Source organism: Bombus terrestris, chromosome 1, assembly GCF_910591885.1.
Source record: "Bombus terrestris chromosome 1, iyBomTerr1.2, whole genome shotgun sequence".
NCBI lineage: Eukaryota > Metazoa > Arthropoda > Insecta > Hymenoptera > Apidae > Bombus > Bombus terrestris.
In genome coordinates this window covers 10,057,881-10,079,864 of record NC_063269.1, presented here as the reverse complement: position 1 = coordinate 10,079,864, position 21,984 = coordinate 10,057,881, and the positions used below count along the sequence as shown (strand labels likewise).

General features: G+C 31.8%; 1 protein-coding gene across 7 annotated transcripts in view; it reads left to right on the top strand.

Moving 5' to 3' along the window:
- LOC100644710 (trace amine-associated receptor 9) overlaps window positions 1-21,984 on the top strand; it is a 109,697-nt gene that overhangs the window by 47,271 nt on the left and 40,442 nt on the right. For 6 of the 7 annotated variants that reach the window (XM_048406276.1, XM_048406274.1, XM_048406284.1 and 3 more), the window contains 3 exons: window positions 5,096-5,212; window positions 14,636-14,790; window positions 15,095-15,242. In XM_048406276.1, coding sequence (XP_048262233.1) covers window positions 5,096-5,212; window positions 14,636-14,790; window positions 15,095-15,242 — 420 coding nt within the window. The remainder of the gene's footprint in view (window positions 1-5,095; window positions 5,213-14,635; window positions 14,791-15,094; window positions 15,243-21,984) is intronic. The other variant, XM_012311437.3, reaches the window with a different exon arrangement.

Genomic DNA, 21,984 nt, shown 5'->3' with positions numbered 1-21,984 from the left:
TTATTGCATCGTATTTTCGATACTCGAGAAGTTTAAGATCCTGGTAAAATCAGACATTCGGTTATATTATTTTCCGGTTTAATATATAAGCTTCATTTTACTGTCAACTATTTTACACATCTGGCATTTAGCAACGATTCTAAATAATGTAGTAATGTAATGTAGTAGTAAATAATGATTTAAGGATGGACATCTGGTTTCATATCCACTATAATTTATCACGTAAATTATCGTAAAGTTTTAAATTCCATGCTAGAAAATATATTTCTTTTAAATTTTTTTTTTAAATATCTGTTTAAATGATACGGATCAAAAGATATTACTGTATTTTTGCTTCTAAAATTTATGCTTTAAAATACTGAAATGGTCTTGAAAACCTAAAAATGTACAGTGATGTATTTTGATATCTTATAAAATAGAAACTTTTTCAAATAAGCTTCTTCTATACAGGGAATATTTTTCTATGAAATTTAGATAAACTTTTTTTTTATATGATAAAACTTTCTCAGATTGAAAAGATCCATGCGTTTAGCTATTTTATTATTTTATTATTATACTTTTATTAGTCTTTATTTCACATGATTGAATTGCTAATTCTTACGATTACAATTATTTGCATATGCACAGTAGTGGATAGAATTAATTTTTAACTTTTTAAAACAAAATATACCAAAATTTGATTGGACCAAACGACTTGATTCTATTTGAGACCAAAAAGTGTCCACTTAGTTCAGTCCACGAGGATTAGTCTTTTTAATTAAAGTTGCAAAATTATTCAAATCGTATAATAACCATGTGTATCATAAAACATTTCATTAATAGAACCCGCTGAAGAAATAGTGTTATAGATACGAATTTGATTATTGATAAATAATAATAAGATATAACTTTTAAAAATGATTCCATAATTGGTATGCAATATAATAATGCCATTCATCATTTCAATCATGATATAACCCAATAACGATTATAAATTCAGTACAACGGATCAAATACATATTCATTACTGCGCTCAATAAAATTACTGAATCAAATGTTTAATATTACTGAATAAAAATTACGCAGAGCCTGCTGAAACTTCTCTTTCAGCCTTGTCAATCCTGTGTGTGTGAGAGAGCAGAGATACTACTAGGAACATTTTGGTTTAAAAAACAAGACACGTGTCGATTATTCTAAACATTCAAACTTCAAGAATGGAAAAGAAGTTCTTATGTAAAGAAAGATATAATATTTCACTTGCTGCACAATATTGTTCATAGTTCACTTGCTGATATAATATTTCACAGAAAGGCATGAACTTTGACAGATACCATGGTTTTGCGACGAATAGGAATTCATGTATATAACATAATATGAATTATAAAATCATAAAGTTATATAAATTATGCAATTATAAATTCTCCATAAAATCATATAAAATGACATATGAGTTTATAATGGAGTACAACCAGACTACTTGGCACCAGACGATGCAGACAATACATTAAATGTGTCCCTGTAATGCTGTATTTCATTATGATGTTATCATATTTCTAAAATTATTGATTACGTTTTGTGATGAGTCATATTAATTACAGTAAACTGTTGTATATAAATTTATATACAGATATTAATTTTATATCATTTTGTCTTAAATGTTGTATGTAAAGGTGTGAACATTCCTGTATCTAAACTATTTTACGTTTCTATTATTCTCGTTTCTATCCAACAATCAACACTAGCAGCACCTATAATTCGATGAACAATGAAATTGACAACATTGTAAAAATAATAACTTATTAATTTATTAGAATGTAAAAAGCTATTGATATCATAATCATGAAAGTATTAAATTACATTCAATTTCATGTATTATAAATTAAGAGAAAATTCTGTATCGTGACACATTCGTACAATACATATCTCGAAAATGCCACAATTGAGAGGGAAATACTTTATTGCCTCGCCTAGAACCAATAACGCAAGCGACAACATTTATTGCTGACATAAAATCATCGTGTGAATTATTCAGTTCACGTGATACAGAAGGTATGGTTTGCGATGCTACCAATCTAAAAAGACTTTGTACAATATCGAATGAATACGAATACGAATGGAAAGCTTTAGATAGCAATTACTAGCAGACGTTTTTAGATCACGATATAAAAGTTTTGACAGTTTATGGGATAGAATAAATTGTACTTTGATATCTCTTACCATTATGGGTTTCAATGAAATATTATAATATCTAGATGTCAATAATAGATATAACAAAACAAGAATAAATTAAATAATAATTAAAAAAAAATTATAATCCACATGCAAGTACTTTGTTATGTTACATTGATTGGAAAGTTCTGTCGTTCTCCTCCTTTGAACTTTGCTTGGAATGTTCAATGCTATTCCATACCACCCACTACTCAGAATATCGAATTTCACCTATCATATGTTCTACGCTTTATGAAATATTTTTAATATTGAATGCAGCAGAAACCCGCAAAAACTGTTTTAAAAAATTCATTCACAAAATTCATTGCTGTTTAACTTATGCTAGTCTTGCTTTAAATTAATGAAACGACATAGACATGTATTATCTTCGTTAGCAGTAACAATAATGTTAAATATAAAGTTGTAGAGTGCAAGGAAGAAACATTTCAAATTTTGTACCCTACTAGACTTTATCCTTGTCGTATAAAGACCAACCTGATTTTTTCACATTAACTAATAAAAAGATCGAAGAGTTATAAATTACTTGGAGGGACGATATAAATACGTAGCATACTTGTCAGCAACAATAATAACGTCGCGCATGAAGATAACACGTGTCAGAAAGATACATTTCCAATTCCGTGCCCTACTGTTTTCGTCCCCATCGGATGAGAGTTAACCTGACTTTTCGTTCGGGTAAAGCAACTAACCAAGAGATTGAAGAGCTGTGAATTGCTTAGAGGAACGATTGAGTAAATTCGTTTTGTGGTGAAAATATTCGGTTAAGGTCTCTCGGGAGTGTCTCGAGGATAGCCCGAAACGAGGCCAGGGCGATCCTAGCCCCTCCAGATTATCAGAGCTTTTTCCTGGCTGTACGCCAACGGTCACCATGGCAACCATCTTAAACGTATACTACCCTCTGACGTCTCTCGTCCCCTAACTCCTTTCTTCGTGGTCGCTACTTTATGGATACACCAGCGTCACTGATTCATCGAATCACGTTGTGTCGCCTTTGGCACATCACATTCGAAACTAGACATTTTGACTTCAAGCGGGAGATCTTCTTTAACCCGCTTAAGCTCTGTTGGTACACAAAGAATGCTTCGCGCGTACGTAAAGAACTTGCAAAATATGATTTTTATAATATTGCCCCTAAAAGCGTGTTTGGGTACAGTTGCGTGAAACGTCTCAGCTAGTGCATAGGAGTGTAGCGGTACTCGACAGCAAACTTTCCAACGGTTTCTGTCCCGTGGCTCGCTACAGAAAGACAAGACACCCTATCCTTCGGACAATATGATTGCCAGATATCGATAGATTCTTACAGAATATTTTCAGTTAGCCTAAGAATCCACTATAAATCTTAGGATTTATTTAACTAAGGTCCTCCAAAATGACAAATAATCTTTGTCTTAACAGTCCCTATACATACCACCCACTACGGGAAGATACTGGAAATCTGCTTTTCTCACGTACGACGCTTCCCGTTAGTAACTTTCTCTCAAGGGTGGTCAACATCCTTTTCCAAGCACCAACTCAAAATTTAGCCAATTAACAGCGATGTCCATTTGCCTCACTTTCCGAACCAACGCTTTCCTCAACGAATCCGATGATATCGTATCCTTAAACACACTCAATTATAGTTTTCCTAAGCAGCATCATCGTGACGGAAAGTGAGTCGTTAGACGAGTCGTGAGACGCCCGTTCGAATTGTCCGTTGGTAGTAGGCAGTAATAACTGATCCGAGTTTCTCGACATCTCCGACAATCATCCTCCAACTCGAATCGCACATCGAAGCGTATCGCTCCGAGTTCGAACTTGTAACCGCGAACCGATAATAATAATCGCGCATTCTACGCATAAGTATACACGTACAATATATGTTAATAAATATTCATTGTTAAATATATCCGAGTGATTCTTCTGCACCTATCACGCCCATCACCTCAGGAGGATTTGGAAAGTGTAACAAGAAACGGTATAAGCGGACTGGGTTTTTTTCATATTTTTGAGAAATGTGCAATGCGTGGAATTTTGTTTCTTCAGATTCTCTATAAATTGATAAAAATCCGCAGTTCAGTTGTAAGATATGTTTTTTCGCTAGGTGCTGCTTATCTTTATTAGTGCGGTTGATCTCCGTATTCACGGAGTGTGACAGTTGCCCGCGGATACGTGCTGTCTCTGTTCGCCGATCTGTATTTGTTCAGACAGCTTGAAAAATGCACGTACGAGTAAAGACCCGTGACAAGCTTGGTTTAGATAAAAGGTTCCCTTTGTCAGATTTTTCTACTAGCTTGAGCTTTTGAGTGTGTATATACTCTCATCCGCATTTCTGTGACTCTGACTTTTTTGTAATTGTAAACGACCTGTTAACGTTAATCAAGCTCGTTAATGAAAAGATTAATCACAAATATTATTTACCTTTAAATGTTCAGTATATTGGTGAAAATTGTGGACCTTTTGTAATAAATATAATATATTCAATCCAGTATTGGTATAAGTGGGAAAAATATGATCAAGTGTAGAATGTAGACCAAAAGCGAAAAATCATGCTAGAACCATGCTAGATTGCTAGAATACAAAAGTGAAACGTGAATAGAAAAGTGCGCGCGTGAAATAGAATCAGAAGATTGCTTTCGAAGCAGAATTCAATCGACAATTGTATCAGGGAATTGATTACATCGTCGAGTTGTAAATGGCTGACCAACGCAACGTTAAGTTGTACTACTTGAATTGTATTCCATATTGATTTACGATTTGAATACGGTTTCCAAACAAAAAAGAAAAGAACGATGGAGTATATTTGTTTTCGTATTTGCTAATACGTAACATCTTGTCTTTGTAATTTAAATGAATATCAATTGAAATTTGGAGGGATTTGTTTACAATTGTGAAAATTTTATTGTTTCAGGCACTTCTTAGAGGAGCTTTAACTCAGCAGAGCGCTGTTATCCTCGTCTGTATGGCAATTGATCGTTACGTTTGTATGCTACACCCGCATCATTATCATAAACACACATCTAAAAAGGTAAAATTTTTTAAATCACCTTTTACGCTATTATCTTGAAAAATACATATCTGAATGTTTTCTTATTTTCCAACTTTCATATTTCTTGACCTTTAGATAATCGTTTTAATCCGTAATAATTTAATCAATTAATAGTGTGCAAAATAAGATAGGATAATAGGAAAATGTACTTGAAGAATTCTGAAAATGTGAAATCTAATAAGTATCTTTCTTGTTGTCATCGTATATCTTAAAAAAAGTTGTCTATTTATCTACATTTCACTTTTTATGTCATTTAGTATCTATACAATTAGCTCTTTTTCTGGTACATTTTAACGATCATTCATATATGTTTCTCCTTATTCAAGAGAACTTGTTTTTTACGATTTATTTTTTGATGGATTGAAATCACTATAAAAGATGAGGTCGAGAAAGTTATGAAACACATTTTTCTTCATCTATAATTCTAAAGACCATCCTGTATATATATATTATATGTTCACACAGTTCTTTATTTCAATCTTACATTTTATTAATTAATTTATAAATAACAATGGAAGTTAAATATACGAGTATAATTTTCAATTATACATAATTTATGTAGATAAAACATTTCAAAATGGAAATATGTAGTACTGAAAACAGTTGAAATTGTTTTCCATAATTTAATAGTAAACATTTCTATAATCGAGAGATGAATATGTACAAATAAATAAACGTGTCAATCCAATATTCCAAAATTTTCAAGCATGGGACCACGCTAAAATTGATATATCGATGCTGTCAATTTATTTTGATATCTTGCAAAATCTGCGACTGAGAGTTGTAGAAAGAAGGAGATTGTCATACACGATATATCATACTAAGATCTTCTAGAATACATTAAAATTTTGTATATTTTGTCAGAAATCGTTTTAACCGAGTTTCTTCTTTTTCCATCCATATTTATTATTTAAATTAACGTAGAAAACTCGCTGGCAATGTATTTTTAAAAGTTATCGATAGATATTAAAAAAATGTCTTGAGATCACCGAGAAACCTCACTTTCAGGAAAAGGATAACAACCATTCTATCATATCTATCATAACTTTGGAACAGCTTGAAGTATAGCCGGGCGATAGTGACAGATTCAGAATTGATAGAATAAATTTTCCACGATTATAGTTATTCCGATTGATCATCTATTGACTTTTCTACGTAAGCACCCAAGATACCTTGTGTGATAATCAGGATATCTTCTTCTTAACTTTTCTCGAATTTTTATATCTCATTATCATTCTTGTTTCAGCAAGCGTAAACGACGTTTAATGTTTCATGAGAAGCTTTAGCGCAAAAGTGAAACAACAGATGCTGCATAATAATAACAATTTCATTACATATCTTTGAAATAATTATCTAATAGTAATCCCAAAAATGCAATAATGTTAACTTCACAGTCCAAGGACTGTAATATTATATTTTTCTATTAGAAACTATATACAATGGTTTCACTTGGAAGATTTTAGGATTAGTATTGTACTATTCATCACAGTCCTTTAACTAAAGTTTATTATTGCCATCCATTTACCTCAGTAGTCAGAGTCAGTGTCTCGTGCACAGATAGGGTCTCTGAAGCCACTTAATCCTCTATCACTTGAAGTAAAGCTGATAGTTGTTCACCAGCGACGAGATGTACGAGACGATTTATAATTTCAAATAACGCTTCCCGGGTGCTAGCGTTTCTCTGTATAGACGCGCCGTTGATTTTTAACAACAAAATCATAATGCTGAACTTTTTCGGTGTTTGTGAATTTGGCGACCCACTTTACGGTAGTGAAGTATTTTATTTTCCATAATCTCGTAAGTTCCACGCCATTTGCCTGCGTGGATATCGAGCAAATTGTGAATATTTACTTTGAAAAGATGTTTTATCATACGACTTATTTATTATATACGTAATTATTACACTGTGATTTTTTTATATACCTATAAGAAATTTAAAACTGCAAAATCCACAAAATGTGCATAACACGCAAAAGTACATACATAGAATATGCAAAGATTAGTACCTGTTATAACGTTTAGTAAGTAAAACAAATGTTTCTTCATTTGTCCTTATAAAAACACGAATTCGCATAAATATCCGTAGTCTAATAATTATGTTACCAGATCTTGTTTACTTTTTTTTTCTTTAGTCTTTTGACAGTGCTGCTAGCATTTTGTACTAGAAATTCTCCTGTTTTATTTCATCAGTACATTCAATGGCTTCTTAGAATTTAGCTGTAAATTCATCCACGATCTCCTGCCTCTTAGCATAGCAATTGCTCTTGCAGTTCAGCTGTAAGTTCGTCCACGACACGTAATCTTTTCAGTGGTTTCCTTCGGTTTAGCCGTATATTCGACCGCGCTATCCACTTTCCTGCGGTTACTAGTGGTTACCAGGCACTGGTTAAGAGGAGGGAAGTAATAACAGACGCCATTCCTTACTTTCGTACTTACTTACAGTTCTGAATTGTTACACTTGATAGTTTTTTGAAATCGTCGGGGATTATTCATTTAAAACTTTTATTCATCTGGCAAACTGTAAACCATATGCATTTTATGTTAGACACTGCAGTTAGAATAATGCAACGATGAAATATAAGAACGTGTAATATAATATCAAGTACTGTAATAAGATACCAAAAGTGGCGGTGTATAAAGCTTAAGTGTTTGAAACTTTAAAGTTTAATTTTATGTTAAATACCAAGCCTTTGGGCCGGACAACTTTCAAAGCTTTAAGACTCAATCCTCAAAATTATCGAAGTTTAAATAATTATCAGTTACTTTGTATTTTAATAACATGTCTTGCATATTGTCTACAAACTTTGATCACACATGGAAACGTAAATAATTGCTTGGTATTCTGTTACCTGTTACCTTGGTGTTACCTGTTCTTCTTTTTTTCTAATTAAATTACCAACTTTCGAAAATGATTAATTTGGAAGTAGTGTATTAGCTTATACCTGGTATTATGCATATTTATATATAAATAGTTGGATTCAATATTATTAAATATTCAACAGAATATTAAATATAGAACTTGAATAAAGGTACTACTTTAAAATCGGTTCATGCACTGCCAAGTTTCTTTAAATTGTTTTTACGAAGTTGAGAGTTTCAATTGAATGTATAAAAATTATATTCAACAAATATCACGGAACGTGAATAAAGATCCTTGGCTAAAGATAATTTGAAAATTGTATTGTATCAAACAATTGAAGCGTGCTGTGAAGTTTTACACGCAAAGTTTGGCACGAATAAGTGGATTTGTTGAGAATACACGGATATGTACAAGAGGCGCGCTCAGTCGAAGAATCTCATACACCGTGGTGTACACTATAGTTGATCCCTCGAGAATCTCAGTTTCAGAGTGTCGCTTGTATTCTCTTTTCTATTTTCTTCGCTTTTATTTACTTCTCAAAATAGGATTACTACGCTTTGTATTGGATTCTGCATTCATTCTAATGTCCTTCCTTGCTAGACACACATATACAATCTTTTATTTAGATACGTACAAATATAATAAAATGTACTTATTTATATTAGCTTACTGTCCTAAACTTTAAAGATATAATACATACGTATGTATTCGTCAGATTGGCCAAATTTTATTTGAAACAAAAATAAAAAATAACTATTTGAAGTAATGAATAATGTATTTCAAATATATTATTTTTATTCTCTAGATAACACGAGAAGTGTATTTACATTTTGTCTTAATACCAAATAATATTTTAACATAGTTACCGCTCTCAAATAAAGTAGCAAATAATTTGGATTTCAATATTTATTTGAATTTTAAATATCATATTTGGCATACATTTGAAAGTCATAAACAATGAAACCGAATTTGTACATAACAGTATTTGCTCTTGGAATTGCTTTCATTTCAATTATCCTCAAATAACATGTTGCCTGCACGCGTGGGACGCCGTGAGAAAATCTGTATCATCGACGTGGTTAATAATATGATTATTGAAAATGGAAGATTATCTCGTTTGATATTTGAATAATGAAATAGCTCGAAGAAAATATGAATTTCAGGGTAAGCTACAAAAGAGTAATATATCATGAAGAGAACGTCTAAAGAATCTTTTCTACATTCAGCTTGTGGATATTACATTCTAAAAATATGACTAATTGTCATTCCGAGATATCTATTGTAAATGGAAACTTTTGCTCAGTGTTACGTACCAGTACACACTAATAATTAAATATACATGTTATATAAGAATAACGATCTTTGATATTTTTCTAAAGAACGAATTTATTACATAGCCACATACATAGATATAGACGTATGAAATGCACATCATCGGTTTCTTCGTTTTTTAGGAGAGAGAAAAAAAGCTAAGCCGACACAGTATACGAACAAATGTACAGCGAATCGATTTCACGACAGTTTCGTTCCCTTTTTTTATGCGAGGTAACCCGTTGAATGACTCCTCCCCGCAAGCGTTATCTCTCAGCTTTTTGTCGAGCAGCCAAATCGCCGGCTTTCCCACTTTTACTCGACTGTCGAACTCGTTCGCAATGAAAAGCGTCGTATCCGAGGGATCCTTCAAGACAATCGAGTTCGCCTTTAAAACAACGCGACTTGCTCGCACAAAAATATCTCGTCTTCTCGAATTTTACATCAGATCATAAAACTCGGAAATATTTTTCATTCTCCTATGTCGAAAATTATATTATGCTTACTATCCGATATCATATTCCGTTATCTGAGTTATTGTGTACATAAAATAGATCTGGTCCTATAAGACCCAACTTAACTCAAGAGCTGTGTGAAATATTTTCACTTTGGGAACCCGTTATGGTTATTATTAATATCTGTTTGCTTCAGTATGGCTACACTTCTCTATTTTATGATTATTATATAGGGATATTTATAAATAACTATTATATAGGATTTCCAATTAATCCAACGAGTTTGCGATGTATTTTCAAGGGAATCGTCATGGTTATTTTTAATTGAAGATTTTTCCCATTTGTTTATTTGAATATGGTTACATCGATGCGTTAAATAAAGATAAATTGATACATTTTATTGCAAATGTTTTTTACATGGGAGGGAAGTTTTTAACGGTAAGTTATTTAAGCATAAGACAGTATCGAATATTTGTATCTAAAGGCAGTATACGTGTAAAGAAATGTACGAGTATTTACATTTCTATGCATACTGTGATTATTCATTGAAATTACTGATGTAATGAATATGTAGTAAGGTGAGCTAAAAGGACAGAAAAGATACATGTTGCTTATTATATAGTGCATATATTTGAGTGGAATTCATTCCCTAGGGTGTATTACAACCTGTGCACACACAATCTACACTATTAAGTTGGCGTATATGAAATATTTCTCCGAACTTTGAATTTGGCCAGTCCATACCACCTATTAAATGCCACATATTAAGGTAGAAAAAATTTGCTACAAATTACACAGCTAATCACAACATCTAATAATATACACAAATAATCAGAATATTAAATAAGATTAAGAAAAAATGTAATTTTCTCATATTTATACTATTATTTCTTTTCTCATATAATCTCTAGAGATATGTACATTAGTTGTAAGTTTATATATATTAAGGCACAAAAATACAGTTCAAGGAACTTACGAAAATTCGGAATAATTTAACTTTATGTTTAATTGATCCAAAAAGATGTTTTAATATAAAAGATGAATCAGACGAAGAACGTAATCTGACAATTTGCTGACTCTCGTAGACTATTCACTCCGTAATTTTCCGCCAATTGAATGTTCATCGATTTCTACTGTCCTCTTTTCTAGTTTGATCAAAATAATAGTCGATGTTTCTTCCTGATTCCACTTGCAAAATTTCAATAACATTGTGAAAAACTTCAATTTTCATGATTAATATAAACAATAGCGATAACATATTTATGCATTATTGGATCAGGGGAGAAATAACGTCGGTTTTACAAACGTAACAGCAATTTCATATATCGTAATATTGTTACTTTGTCCGGTTATGTTTTTAATTAATTAGGAATATTAATTATATCCGCGTAATAAAATGAATAGTAGAGTATATTGCATATTATTATACGCATATTCAAATTGATATCTTCAAAGTCTAGAAACAATTCTAAGTTTCTTTTAACATATTTTTTACCTCATCTGATCAGATTTGATTTGATTTTAACTCTGTTGATTTTTTTTTAATACACATTATACATTATTTTTGAATATTTGACGTAAGGTGCATGGGATTTCTTAATTAAAATTAAAAGGCTTTTCTTTTGTCGATATTACATTTGCTTATGAAATATTTTCAAAGAACAATACGATAAATAAAAGAAATATACATGCAGGATATAATAATAATTGCTTAATTTGCGGTAGTTTAATTTTAACTGAAGCAAGACAATTTTGAATCTCTGCTATCATTTTTCCGTGTTTGAGTTGAAAATTCAGTTTCCTATGTATCGTGTAAGTTGAAATGATGTTACAAATCCTTAAAATTAATATACTAAATAAATATACTAAATTAAACTACTATACTATAATTAATGTAGCAAATAAAGAAAATTGTAATATTATTATAAATGCTTACCGGTAACTTCGTCTATAGTATTATGAATAGTTTATTTCTATTTTTTGTTTCATAACTTTGTTGTTACAATATCAAAGAGTAGAAAAATCAGGGGTCATTTTTGGATAAAACTGACTTCCTTAAGTAAATATGCGATTAAAAACGTTTTACAGCGATAAATTAAACAAACAGTTCATTTGAATGGTAATTTGAATAGAAGTTTATTTCGATGGCGGTTGATTTTAACTAATAGAAACTGTTTCATAGTTTCGCCGTAGTTGGAAGTACGTGTTAACATTTATTGGCAAAGTTCTTGGATCTGCAATCATAGCTAATTCGTAGAACTACATACATAGAAGTAAGTTTACTGCAAGATCAAGTTAGTAATAACATTGCGAACGAAGGAAGATGAAAATCTGTAGCGAACTACGAGTTTCTATAATTGTTTTGTATTTCTTATACAAGAATTTGTTCAAAGTTCCATATTGTTTAACGTGTAGCTTTCAACGAAACATTAAATAATTTGAAACGACAAACTTTCACAAATGATACGCATACAGAACTGATTTCGATCGAGCCAAATATTGACCGTAAGCATATTAATGAATTTGTTCGATTAATGATATGTACATATCACACGAATTTTGGTATGCCATGAAATGTGTGTTCCACCTCCTTTCAGAACCGTGTACATTATTATTATTACAAATTTAATACATTTCCTCGATACGAACCCTTTTTACAGCCGATACGTGCAAAAATATCTCTATATTTTGTAATTTGTGCAAATTGGTTTGAATTCGCCGATATTATAATAAATGATATATAAATAACTATACATTGAAAGTAATACATTTCTTTCAAAATTATTTTCGGTTATCGACTCTTTGATAACAGATGTAAATGTAAAATAACTACATAAAAAATAGATGGGTTATTATTTTGTAGATTCAATGTATTTGCAATTAGATTTATCGTAAGAAATAAATTTTTTGTCACCAGAATGATACCTAATTATTTCACTTTGTGACTCTGAATTGTAAGCTCAGGGAACGATGATCTATCGCTTGGATTACTTTCGAAAATTAGCTTAAATGGAGTGGATATTAATAGGGCATTGGTACGTACTGTGGTTAATTTCTCGAGCAGTCGGTTCGAGTGCTTTTCTATGTTAGTTACTAATTTCCGACCATCGGTACTGTTACACGTTTGCTGAAAATATCGGCTTGCTTTTAGAGGTCAGTTTGTGACTATTCTAATAAAGACACGAGTTGCTACGGTCGAAAATTTTATACGTATAGCGTGTAGAAAGGAGAGGTAAAAAAATAAGCTGAAAGTGCATGGAATACCATCTCTTTCCTAAAAAATTTAATTTAGAGAAAAAAGGAAATTCATATTGAAAAATTTGTCGTGTATATATGCATTATATTAATAAAATAAATAAAAACAGCGTAAATAAAATTAACAAAATTAAATATACTTTTTCACATTAAACAAATTGATTTGGTTATATTCAATTTTTATTTCTTTCCTCTTCCAGGTTTCATAAACCTTGGAAAATCAAAATTGAAAAAAATTGTGGGATACTTATGAATGTTTCCACTATGTCATAAAATCATTCATTACGTCAAATGTTTGGAAGTTTTATTAAATAAGTTGAAAATAAAATTTGAAAGTTTGTCAGAGACTCAGATTGCTTATGGTGGGCTAAATATTGATTATCACTACTTGCTTCCTGTAACGGATAGCGTTGGTTCAAAATAATTTCTCGGTAACAATTTGAAGTACAATACAAGCAGTTGCTCTTTTTCATTGTTTTAAGTATACATACATATTTTTAAGTGTACATGAAAATTATTTAACACTATCCGAAATAACAACTTACATCGTATTTCTTTTAAGAAAAAACGTAGGGTAGGGTGTTTGTAAAAATAAATTGAAAATATACAATAAAATTTTTCTATTCCAATCGTCGTTAAATCGAGTTTGGAAACTTGTCAAGTGCACACTTTTTAGGAATAATTCCAAACTGAATAGGCGGGAATAATCAGCAAACCACTATCCTACGTATAAAAACAAATAAATATATATATAAAATAAAATTTTTTCGTCAAAACTCTGTCAATTTAACAACTGTCTCGTTAATTTAAAATTATATCTCGTCCGATTCGTTTCAGTTTTAACCCTTTCGCGGACAAAGAAATTCAATGGAAATGTGTCAACACAAACACGAGATAATTACGAAACTTTATCCACGTTATGAACAGGTCTTTTGAAAGTAATTTAGTTCTCGAAAAAGTAGAATTGAACATTAATCAGGAATTACTTTGATACACATGCATCTCACGAATTTCCAAGTTCTCTGTACATATTGTATTATTTATATACAGGGTGGTTAATATGAAGTGTATAACTATTACTACTCAGTCACGGTATTATTATATTCAGAAAAATGTAATATTTTCTTCTTCATATTTACAGATAAAAGCCAATGTAAATTACACATATTATATATTTTCTACTACTCCAACTTTTCTTTCCGTATTTCAGCTAGACGCGCGAAACAGATTTTTCGCTGCATAAATTTATAATTGTTCAACCTATTAACCCCTTAACCTACAACTACGGGCATAGCTCGTAGTACGATGATCGGACCAAACGTAAATATTACGGACATAGCCCGTAGTACGTGCTACACAAGTCGTGCGAATGGCTCGAAGGTTGCGCAAGCTTGTTTACGTTTTCGGCCCAAAATTCTCGAAAGTAAATCGTAGATTAAGAGGTTAAACATAATCGCATGTATAATCATATATGCTCAAAAAGAAAAAAAAGAATGATTATTTTTTGTGTATGTGACGCAGTATTACATGCGGCAGGGTTGCGTGGCAGTGATGTCAACTACTTGGATAGCAAGCGTGGCAATTTTTGGTGCTCTCGTACTACCAAGAGGTGGTTACTACTTTAACGGCTCTGGTCTCCTTGCCTGCGACCCTTTCTTCGCCAGGGCTTCCCTTCGGTATTTTTTAAATTCATGATAATAATCATTAAAAATATTAGCTAACTTGACAATTGGTTTACTAAGTACAGTGTTGTGTACTAAATTGTAAATATCGCTCTTGTACCATAAATTAAACAAGCTAAGGTAAGGTTTAATCTATCTATTATAGTTTTTCCTCTCCTTTGGCTTCAATTTATTCGCCTTATCCATGTTTACTCGTGTCGTTATACCTATCCCTCTTACTCTATTTATCCTTTCTCATTTTTGAAAAATTGCTTCGTATAAAGGAACGAAAATTTATTGCGTTCTTCCTTATTTTCAGGATTCTTGCGTGCTGTTGTTTTTATTTCCCTACAACGATGGTGCTGATGTACTGCTACGGTTCAGCCTTCCACGTTAACAAACTGCGCCTGAAAAGGGTGGTTTGCGTTAACACGCCGGAGGTCGTTAGTGGAGGCCATATGGAGAGGGTAAGTCAAGTTTGGTACTACTCGAACCTCCAATCAATAGGCTCAATTTAAAAAGAGCTCGGCTGACAACAAAACCGCGATAGCTCGCTTAACGATTCATCAAATTGCTTGATGCTCAATCAGACATAATACTTAATGAAATGGCTTTACAGCACAACCTAATCTCAATAATACTTACGAGTGAGAGAAAATAAAACTAGTTTCTCGGTAAATAACGCTTGTCCCAAACGATTGCTGATCGAAATAGACAGTTAATTGACCATTCTTACTGCATAATGTATACGTAGGTTTGTGATGTAATATCCTTTTTGTATGTTGCAATATTTACTAATTTCATTGATAAATGGAAACTACAAGAAAGTACGATAAATCATAGGCAAACAATTTTAAAATTCAGTAAAATCAATAGTTCTTTGATGACCGTTTTGCAACAACATGTAGAGATCTCATTAAGAATATTTCAAATTCTAAAAGTATAATATACTCGTAGTAAATTTTTTAATATATTATAAAATGTTATTCTGTAATATATATAATTACATTAACGTACAAGTATATAAATATCAGTTTCATAATATTGTTTTATACAATAATGTTACATTTTTATTTGTGTGCATATAAATATCTAGCATTTATTTATGTTTGACTAGAACTACTAGGATAATTAGTACAAGGGATTTAGTTTAACTATGTGTATACAGAAGAAATTCCAGTAAACCGGAACGTGCACCAGTATTTCCACAAGCACGTGTATAATCGTTATGGCATACTTAAGCGCATACTATTACATATTATTATTGTTACGTGAGCGATTCACACATCTATGCATAGAAGACGTAGCTTAATTTTGGCTGTTAACATTTTCTACGTTTTACATAATTTATTCTATTCTCTACATATTCTGAACTGTCAAAACGATCAACATGACAAGTTCGTAATTTTTCATAGAAATTTTGAAAACTTACAATGATGCGTTTTTAGGAATTCGAATGTCTTTTTATAAAATATATGCATAAAAACTTATGTTTTACTTTCATTTGTACTTTTACACGTTTCGTGTATCTTTTATACGGCATTACAATTACAACCATAGCAGTCAAACATTGATGCTGATATAGTGAGATCGTAAAATCCGTTGGGTGTCGAAGTTATGTGTTCCAGCGTCTGGATGAACGAGTTGACAGAAACTTGAGAAGATAAGTGTTAGGAACTTCGGTCAGGGCTACATGATCTATACCTTTAGTTTCTGTTCAATTCCTATCACAAGGTAGAGATCGCTGCTAGCGATTCTAGATGTCAGTGAATCAATCACTTCCGTTACTTCGTGCTTTAAACCTTAAAGCCTCGCTACGCCGTGGAGGCTACTGTACGATAAACAGCAGTCCTATTGTATAAATATCGAGTTTTCTCAAGTCGTGAGCAATCCCGACTATTCGATTGCTCTCAATTGAATCTTTCCCCTGTTAGAACAGTCTGTTAATAATTAACGCATGGATTGTCGGTTTTCACGAGGCTGATTGGCCTAAGTGTTTTATTCACGATTTGTGTGTTTTATTTACGTTTTATCCAATACGTATAATGTCAATTATATGCATTACGATATTAAATATAATGCACATAAAATATGTACAGAGTGCGGCCGAATAACGTGTGCAAGGTAACGTATGAGACGATTCCTTATGAAAAGATAAGAACAAAATATGGAATAAAATTGTTTCAGTTTAGACTTGGTTTACGAGAAAATGAAGTTTGAAAATTTAAACGTGAAATATGCTGACACCGTTTGGCGGGATGAAAATGAAACACCCTGAAACATCATTGAAAGGTTCCTGCGTGCGCAAAGGGAAATTTTTTACTGTAATTTGCTGATGATGTTATAATGAAAAATATGAAAACTTCGAGATGAATTAGGGGTATTAAGATATTCGTATCAAATTCCTCATATTTCCAGATTCTAATGTAATATATTATACTTTCAGTCAGAATTTTGTAGTTGCTTTATAAATTTCACGTTCTGGAAATTTTCGTAGAAATTTATTATGCAGATGTAATGAGAAGAATGATAAATGGTCGGATGTAAGCAATTATACGTATGTGTCAAATTTCTGTATCTACATAGCGAATATTATAAATGGTCATCAAGGATAACAGTGAGAACATGCGATATTGTTTTTCCAGTAATGTGAAAAATAATTAGCATCGGTAGATGAGAGTTCGTAATCGACCGAAAATCCACGGGTCATTAGCTGCTTTCCTGCATACACTTTCAGAAACGTATTCACCAAGGCCCCGAGACATCGAAGTAAACTAGGCTAAGTGCGCGACACCGCTAGAGCTCGGAATTATTGGAAAACTAAAACGAATTCAGTTCAATGAGTCAGAATTTGTTCGTAATTTCAAACATTATCCTTATCTATATGATAATATATCATTTCATAATTTAAAATTTTATAATTTAATCTGTATGATAGATTCTAGATCTGTATTCTAATTGCTCTCATTTATTTAATTATTACATACATAATTAAAGTTATGTTAAATGGTTATGTTCAAGAATGTCATTATTTGGGTATCATTCAAATATTATAGAGTTAAACGAAGCGAATAATTTCTCTATTAATTGTGTTATCCGCTTGCTGTTGTTTCTGTTTGCTGTCCATCTGCATTATTACTTTGTAAAACTAACTTTATGTAACAATTGTTTGAAATATCGATCAGGAAGCAGATAATGACAGCATCCAATCCGATAACAACAAATATTGACAATAATCGATTGCGTGTTAATCTCTTAAGTTATTAGTTTAAAACTAAATCGATCAATCATCAACTGTTGCCTCCTTTTTTCAAACAATTATCGCAGCTCATCGTAATTCCTTCTGTAGCTTTTTGATTAATTTAATCGAAATCACTTATTGTACGTTTAACTATTTTAATACTTTGATTTATGCTGTTTTATAGTTAAGCGTATTATTTTAGAAGTATATTCAAACATGTAAGAAAACAGAGTTTCTGTTTCAAACTCTGAATTATGTTAATATTTTAATCACAGAAAGCTTGTTTTACTTTCAAAGTAGTTCTTAATTGGTCTCTAAGCGTAGAATACACTAACTTTGCCATGAAACTTGACGGAATTTCATTTTAGTAAAAATACCCTTGTTATAGAATGTACGAAGACTTCTGTGGCTGATTATATACACTCACTGCTTCTCAACCGTTGATATTCCGTTCTGGAGGATTCTGTTTTGTTTGTCTACGTTAATTCTTTGGTGACGACCAGAATTCGTAATTAATACTGGAAAAGATTTATTCAGCTACGTTATATTGTATTTTAGAACTACCAATGAATATCCCGGACTTGGTTAAATAAAACAAACACCTTGTCTTTAATAAGTGGTTCGATGCGTACATTAATGTTAAAATGTATAAATGTGTTAGTTGAGAAGTGTGTCTTTGAATAATGTATCGTTTGAGCGTTAAAGACGCTAAAAGTAAGTCTATACATTTTCAATTTTCTAGTCACATAGTTGAGTTATTTTATGAATATATTTATTTTCTTTATTTTATAAATACAAAAAGAAGAAGAGCTTTTTAACAACAATTATAATTATCAGTTCAAACGTAGTTAGTACTAACAAAATTAGAACTAAAACTTTCGAAGCAATTTCTTTCAATCGTCATTTTGTTTTTGACTGCCTCTGTTCCTACGAAGCTCTTCAATTTTCATTTGAACGTTAGAATGTTTTTGACGACTGATAATCGGAATGTCTGAGCTTCCACCTTTGTTTGTCAAGGATATTGATTGATTGATATCGTGTCATATCTGCCTTCGATATTTCATTGACAGCGACACGAGCTTGTAAATGAATATTTTTTCGATCGTTGTCCAGCCAAGATAATTTTTAGCTTAGGTTATTTGAAATGTACGTGGTTATACAAATACAGTACGTGGAAATATAACAAATTTCGACTTTAATTAAGGGATAATGATCGGATTGTTTCATGCTTCACCAAAAAGTGCATTCCAAAGGCATAAACTCTTTCGAGTGAGTTACATTAAAGTGAATAATTCATCCAGTGTGAATCACACTTCAACATGATAATTTTTCATTGACTAGTCCCACGAACAAAATCTTTATTAAACGTTGACACTCGCTCTAATTTTATATATTTTGCTCGGAGAACCGCAATAGAGTGTAATATACTACGTATAAATTTTTATTTAATCATGTAATTTTTGCAAAGTATCGTAGCCGTGTTGTTGAACAGTTTTTAAAAGATATGAAATTTATCTTGCTTTAATCGTTCCAAAAAATTTCATTAAAGTGGACATCACCGATGACCAACGTGTAGCAGCCGGTGCATTAAAATTGTGCATATTCTTCAAATAGAAGAAACAGTATAGTTTTACACGAACTTTCGTTAAAATTTTTTTTTTCAAAGGAAACTTCAACGATTACCCGTACGGTTGGTTAATGGAATACGTTCCGAACAGCTTATTTATAAGAAAGTCTACCTCGTACTCTTCTTCCATCGTTCTGTCTTCCTCCCTTTTATGGCCCATAGCTTCAATGTAGGTCAATGGATGCGGGAATGTCTTCTAAAGGCGTTCTCGAGACCACGGTCGTGCCGATGTGTAAGATTCTGCATGGAAAAGGGAGCAAGCTTGCTGTGCGCGTGGTTACCTAAGAGGGATAAAAGAGAACGTTCGTTGTCGTTTCAATAGAAACTATTAAGCCGTGACATGCATATACTGTCGATTATCGTATAATTCGTCAGTTTTTCATATATACACATTCGAACTCTTTATCATTCTTTATCTGTAAGTAATTATTCAATCTTGCACGTCATTAACGCAGTAGACTGTAGATAATCGACGATTAATATATTACAATCTTTTGGTACATTATACTTCTGAGAAGCTAAACCGATCAAATTCCACTTTTTAGCGGTTTCTCAGTTTCATTATATAAATTATATGTCCGATTCTCAAACACGAAATTATTTAAGATCATAAGTTTTGAAAAATGTTTGCCACACCATCGCTTGTCTCTGCTTTTCTATTTGTGTCCTCTGAATAACTTCGAACTGACTCGATAAGATTCGACAAATCAGTTTTTATGTTTTACGTTGTTTGTGATAATTTATATTTATTGTTTTATCGCTATATTCTTTAACTGTTTTAATGAATTCTAAGGAATAGTTCAAGTGACAGAGGATTAAAGTAACGTGTATACTTTAGGGACAACGTACTTTCGAGGGTCATCGAAGGCATTTAACCCGACGATATTTCCTAGAATTTATACGTAGCAGAAGCTTATGTCGTGTGTGGCCGAGAATGCCTGCGAGAATGCGCAATCTGCATGCCCAAGAATGGTTACTGAATTGAAATTTTGTAGACACCTAACGCTGCAGGCTAGGATTTTTAGAAGATATACGATAGAATTTAGTGATAGCAAATAGCTGGGCTATTGGCTTAAAGAATAGCAACATTCTTTTTAGAGGATTCGTGACTTACTTTTCCTCTTCAATAAGAAGACTGTGAAAAACAACACAGCATTTATCTTAGAACTTCAGAACGAAATGTGTCTAAGTAAATTGGTCACCAGTTTCCATAAAAGAGTATTTAAAAAGGATATACTTATGAGTTAAATGCAATTTCTTATAATGTATAAACCAGTGGAGTACAGATCCACTCTATTTTAAAACGTAAAAGCATATATCACACTTTGTATTTGCTCTTTTAATAAATTGCTGAATGTGAATTTTCAATACTTTTAATGTTACAGAATTGGATATTTTCATTTATCGCTAACGCTTATAAAAACACCGGATAAATTATTATTCAAACGTATTATTATTTCATATACCTTGTTGAACAAATTGGAATATATAATGAAAATATTTGTACGTTTGCATTATTGTTGCATCTGTAAAAAATACATTGATATTCAAATCACTGCGCGCAACATATAAAAGAAAGTCATACACTCTATTAAGTTTTCCATTAAATGAAATAACCAATATTTATAAAAACGTTGTATACATTTTCATTATTATCTGCTCAGATATACAGTTCATACATATCATCGAACGAATCGAAATCCACGATGAAAATATATGTGTACTTCCATCTGTAAAAAATACTTGAGCATTGAAATCTCTGCAAGCAGCTATTTAGAAAAAATCATACAGTTCATCAAATAAAATAATTTGCGTATGAAACTATTTTTCATAGTTTTAATCATTATATATTTAAATCGTAACGTATATATATGTATATCTAAATCAGTCATAATTGTTCGAAAAATAGATTTTGTATATTTTTTTTACTTCGTTTCTACCGTAGAATCTAACGATCTAGCACTCAACTTTTTACTTTTATCTTATGCCTGGATGCCTGTTTGAAACGAGATCTAATCCGTCACCCGATTTAATCTTTCGATCTTTAAGAACCGAGAGATTGAGATATTCGTCGCGGTCAGTTAACGACTACTATCTCTCACGATCAGTTGCAACTTCTTTCTTATCACCTACACAATCTGAGTTCTCTTTTCGTTCTTGAGTTTCGCCCTTTTTTTGCTCTCGATGAATCGCCACTGGCGATCTGGGTAGTTTCCAGAAGTTTTAAGACGTGCAAATTTTCACGCCGTTATAAAACAACAGTTAGAAATGCTTTATTACAATCGCCGAGATAAGTTAGGTATTATAGTTAGAGTCTAAATCCGAGAAATACTGGCGCAGA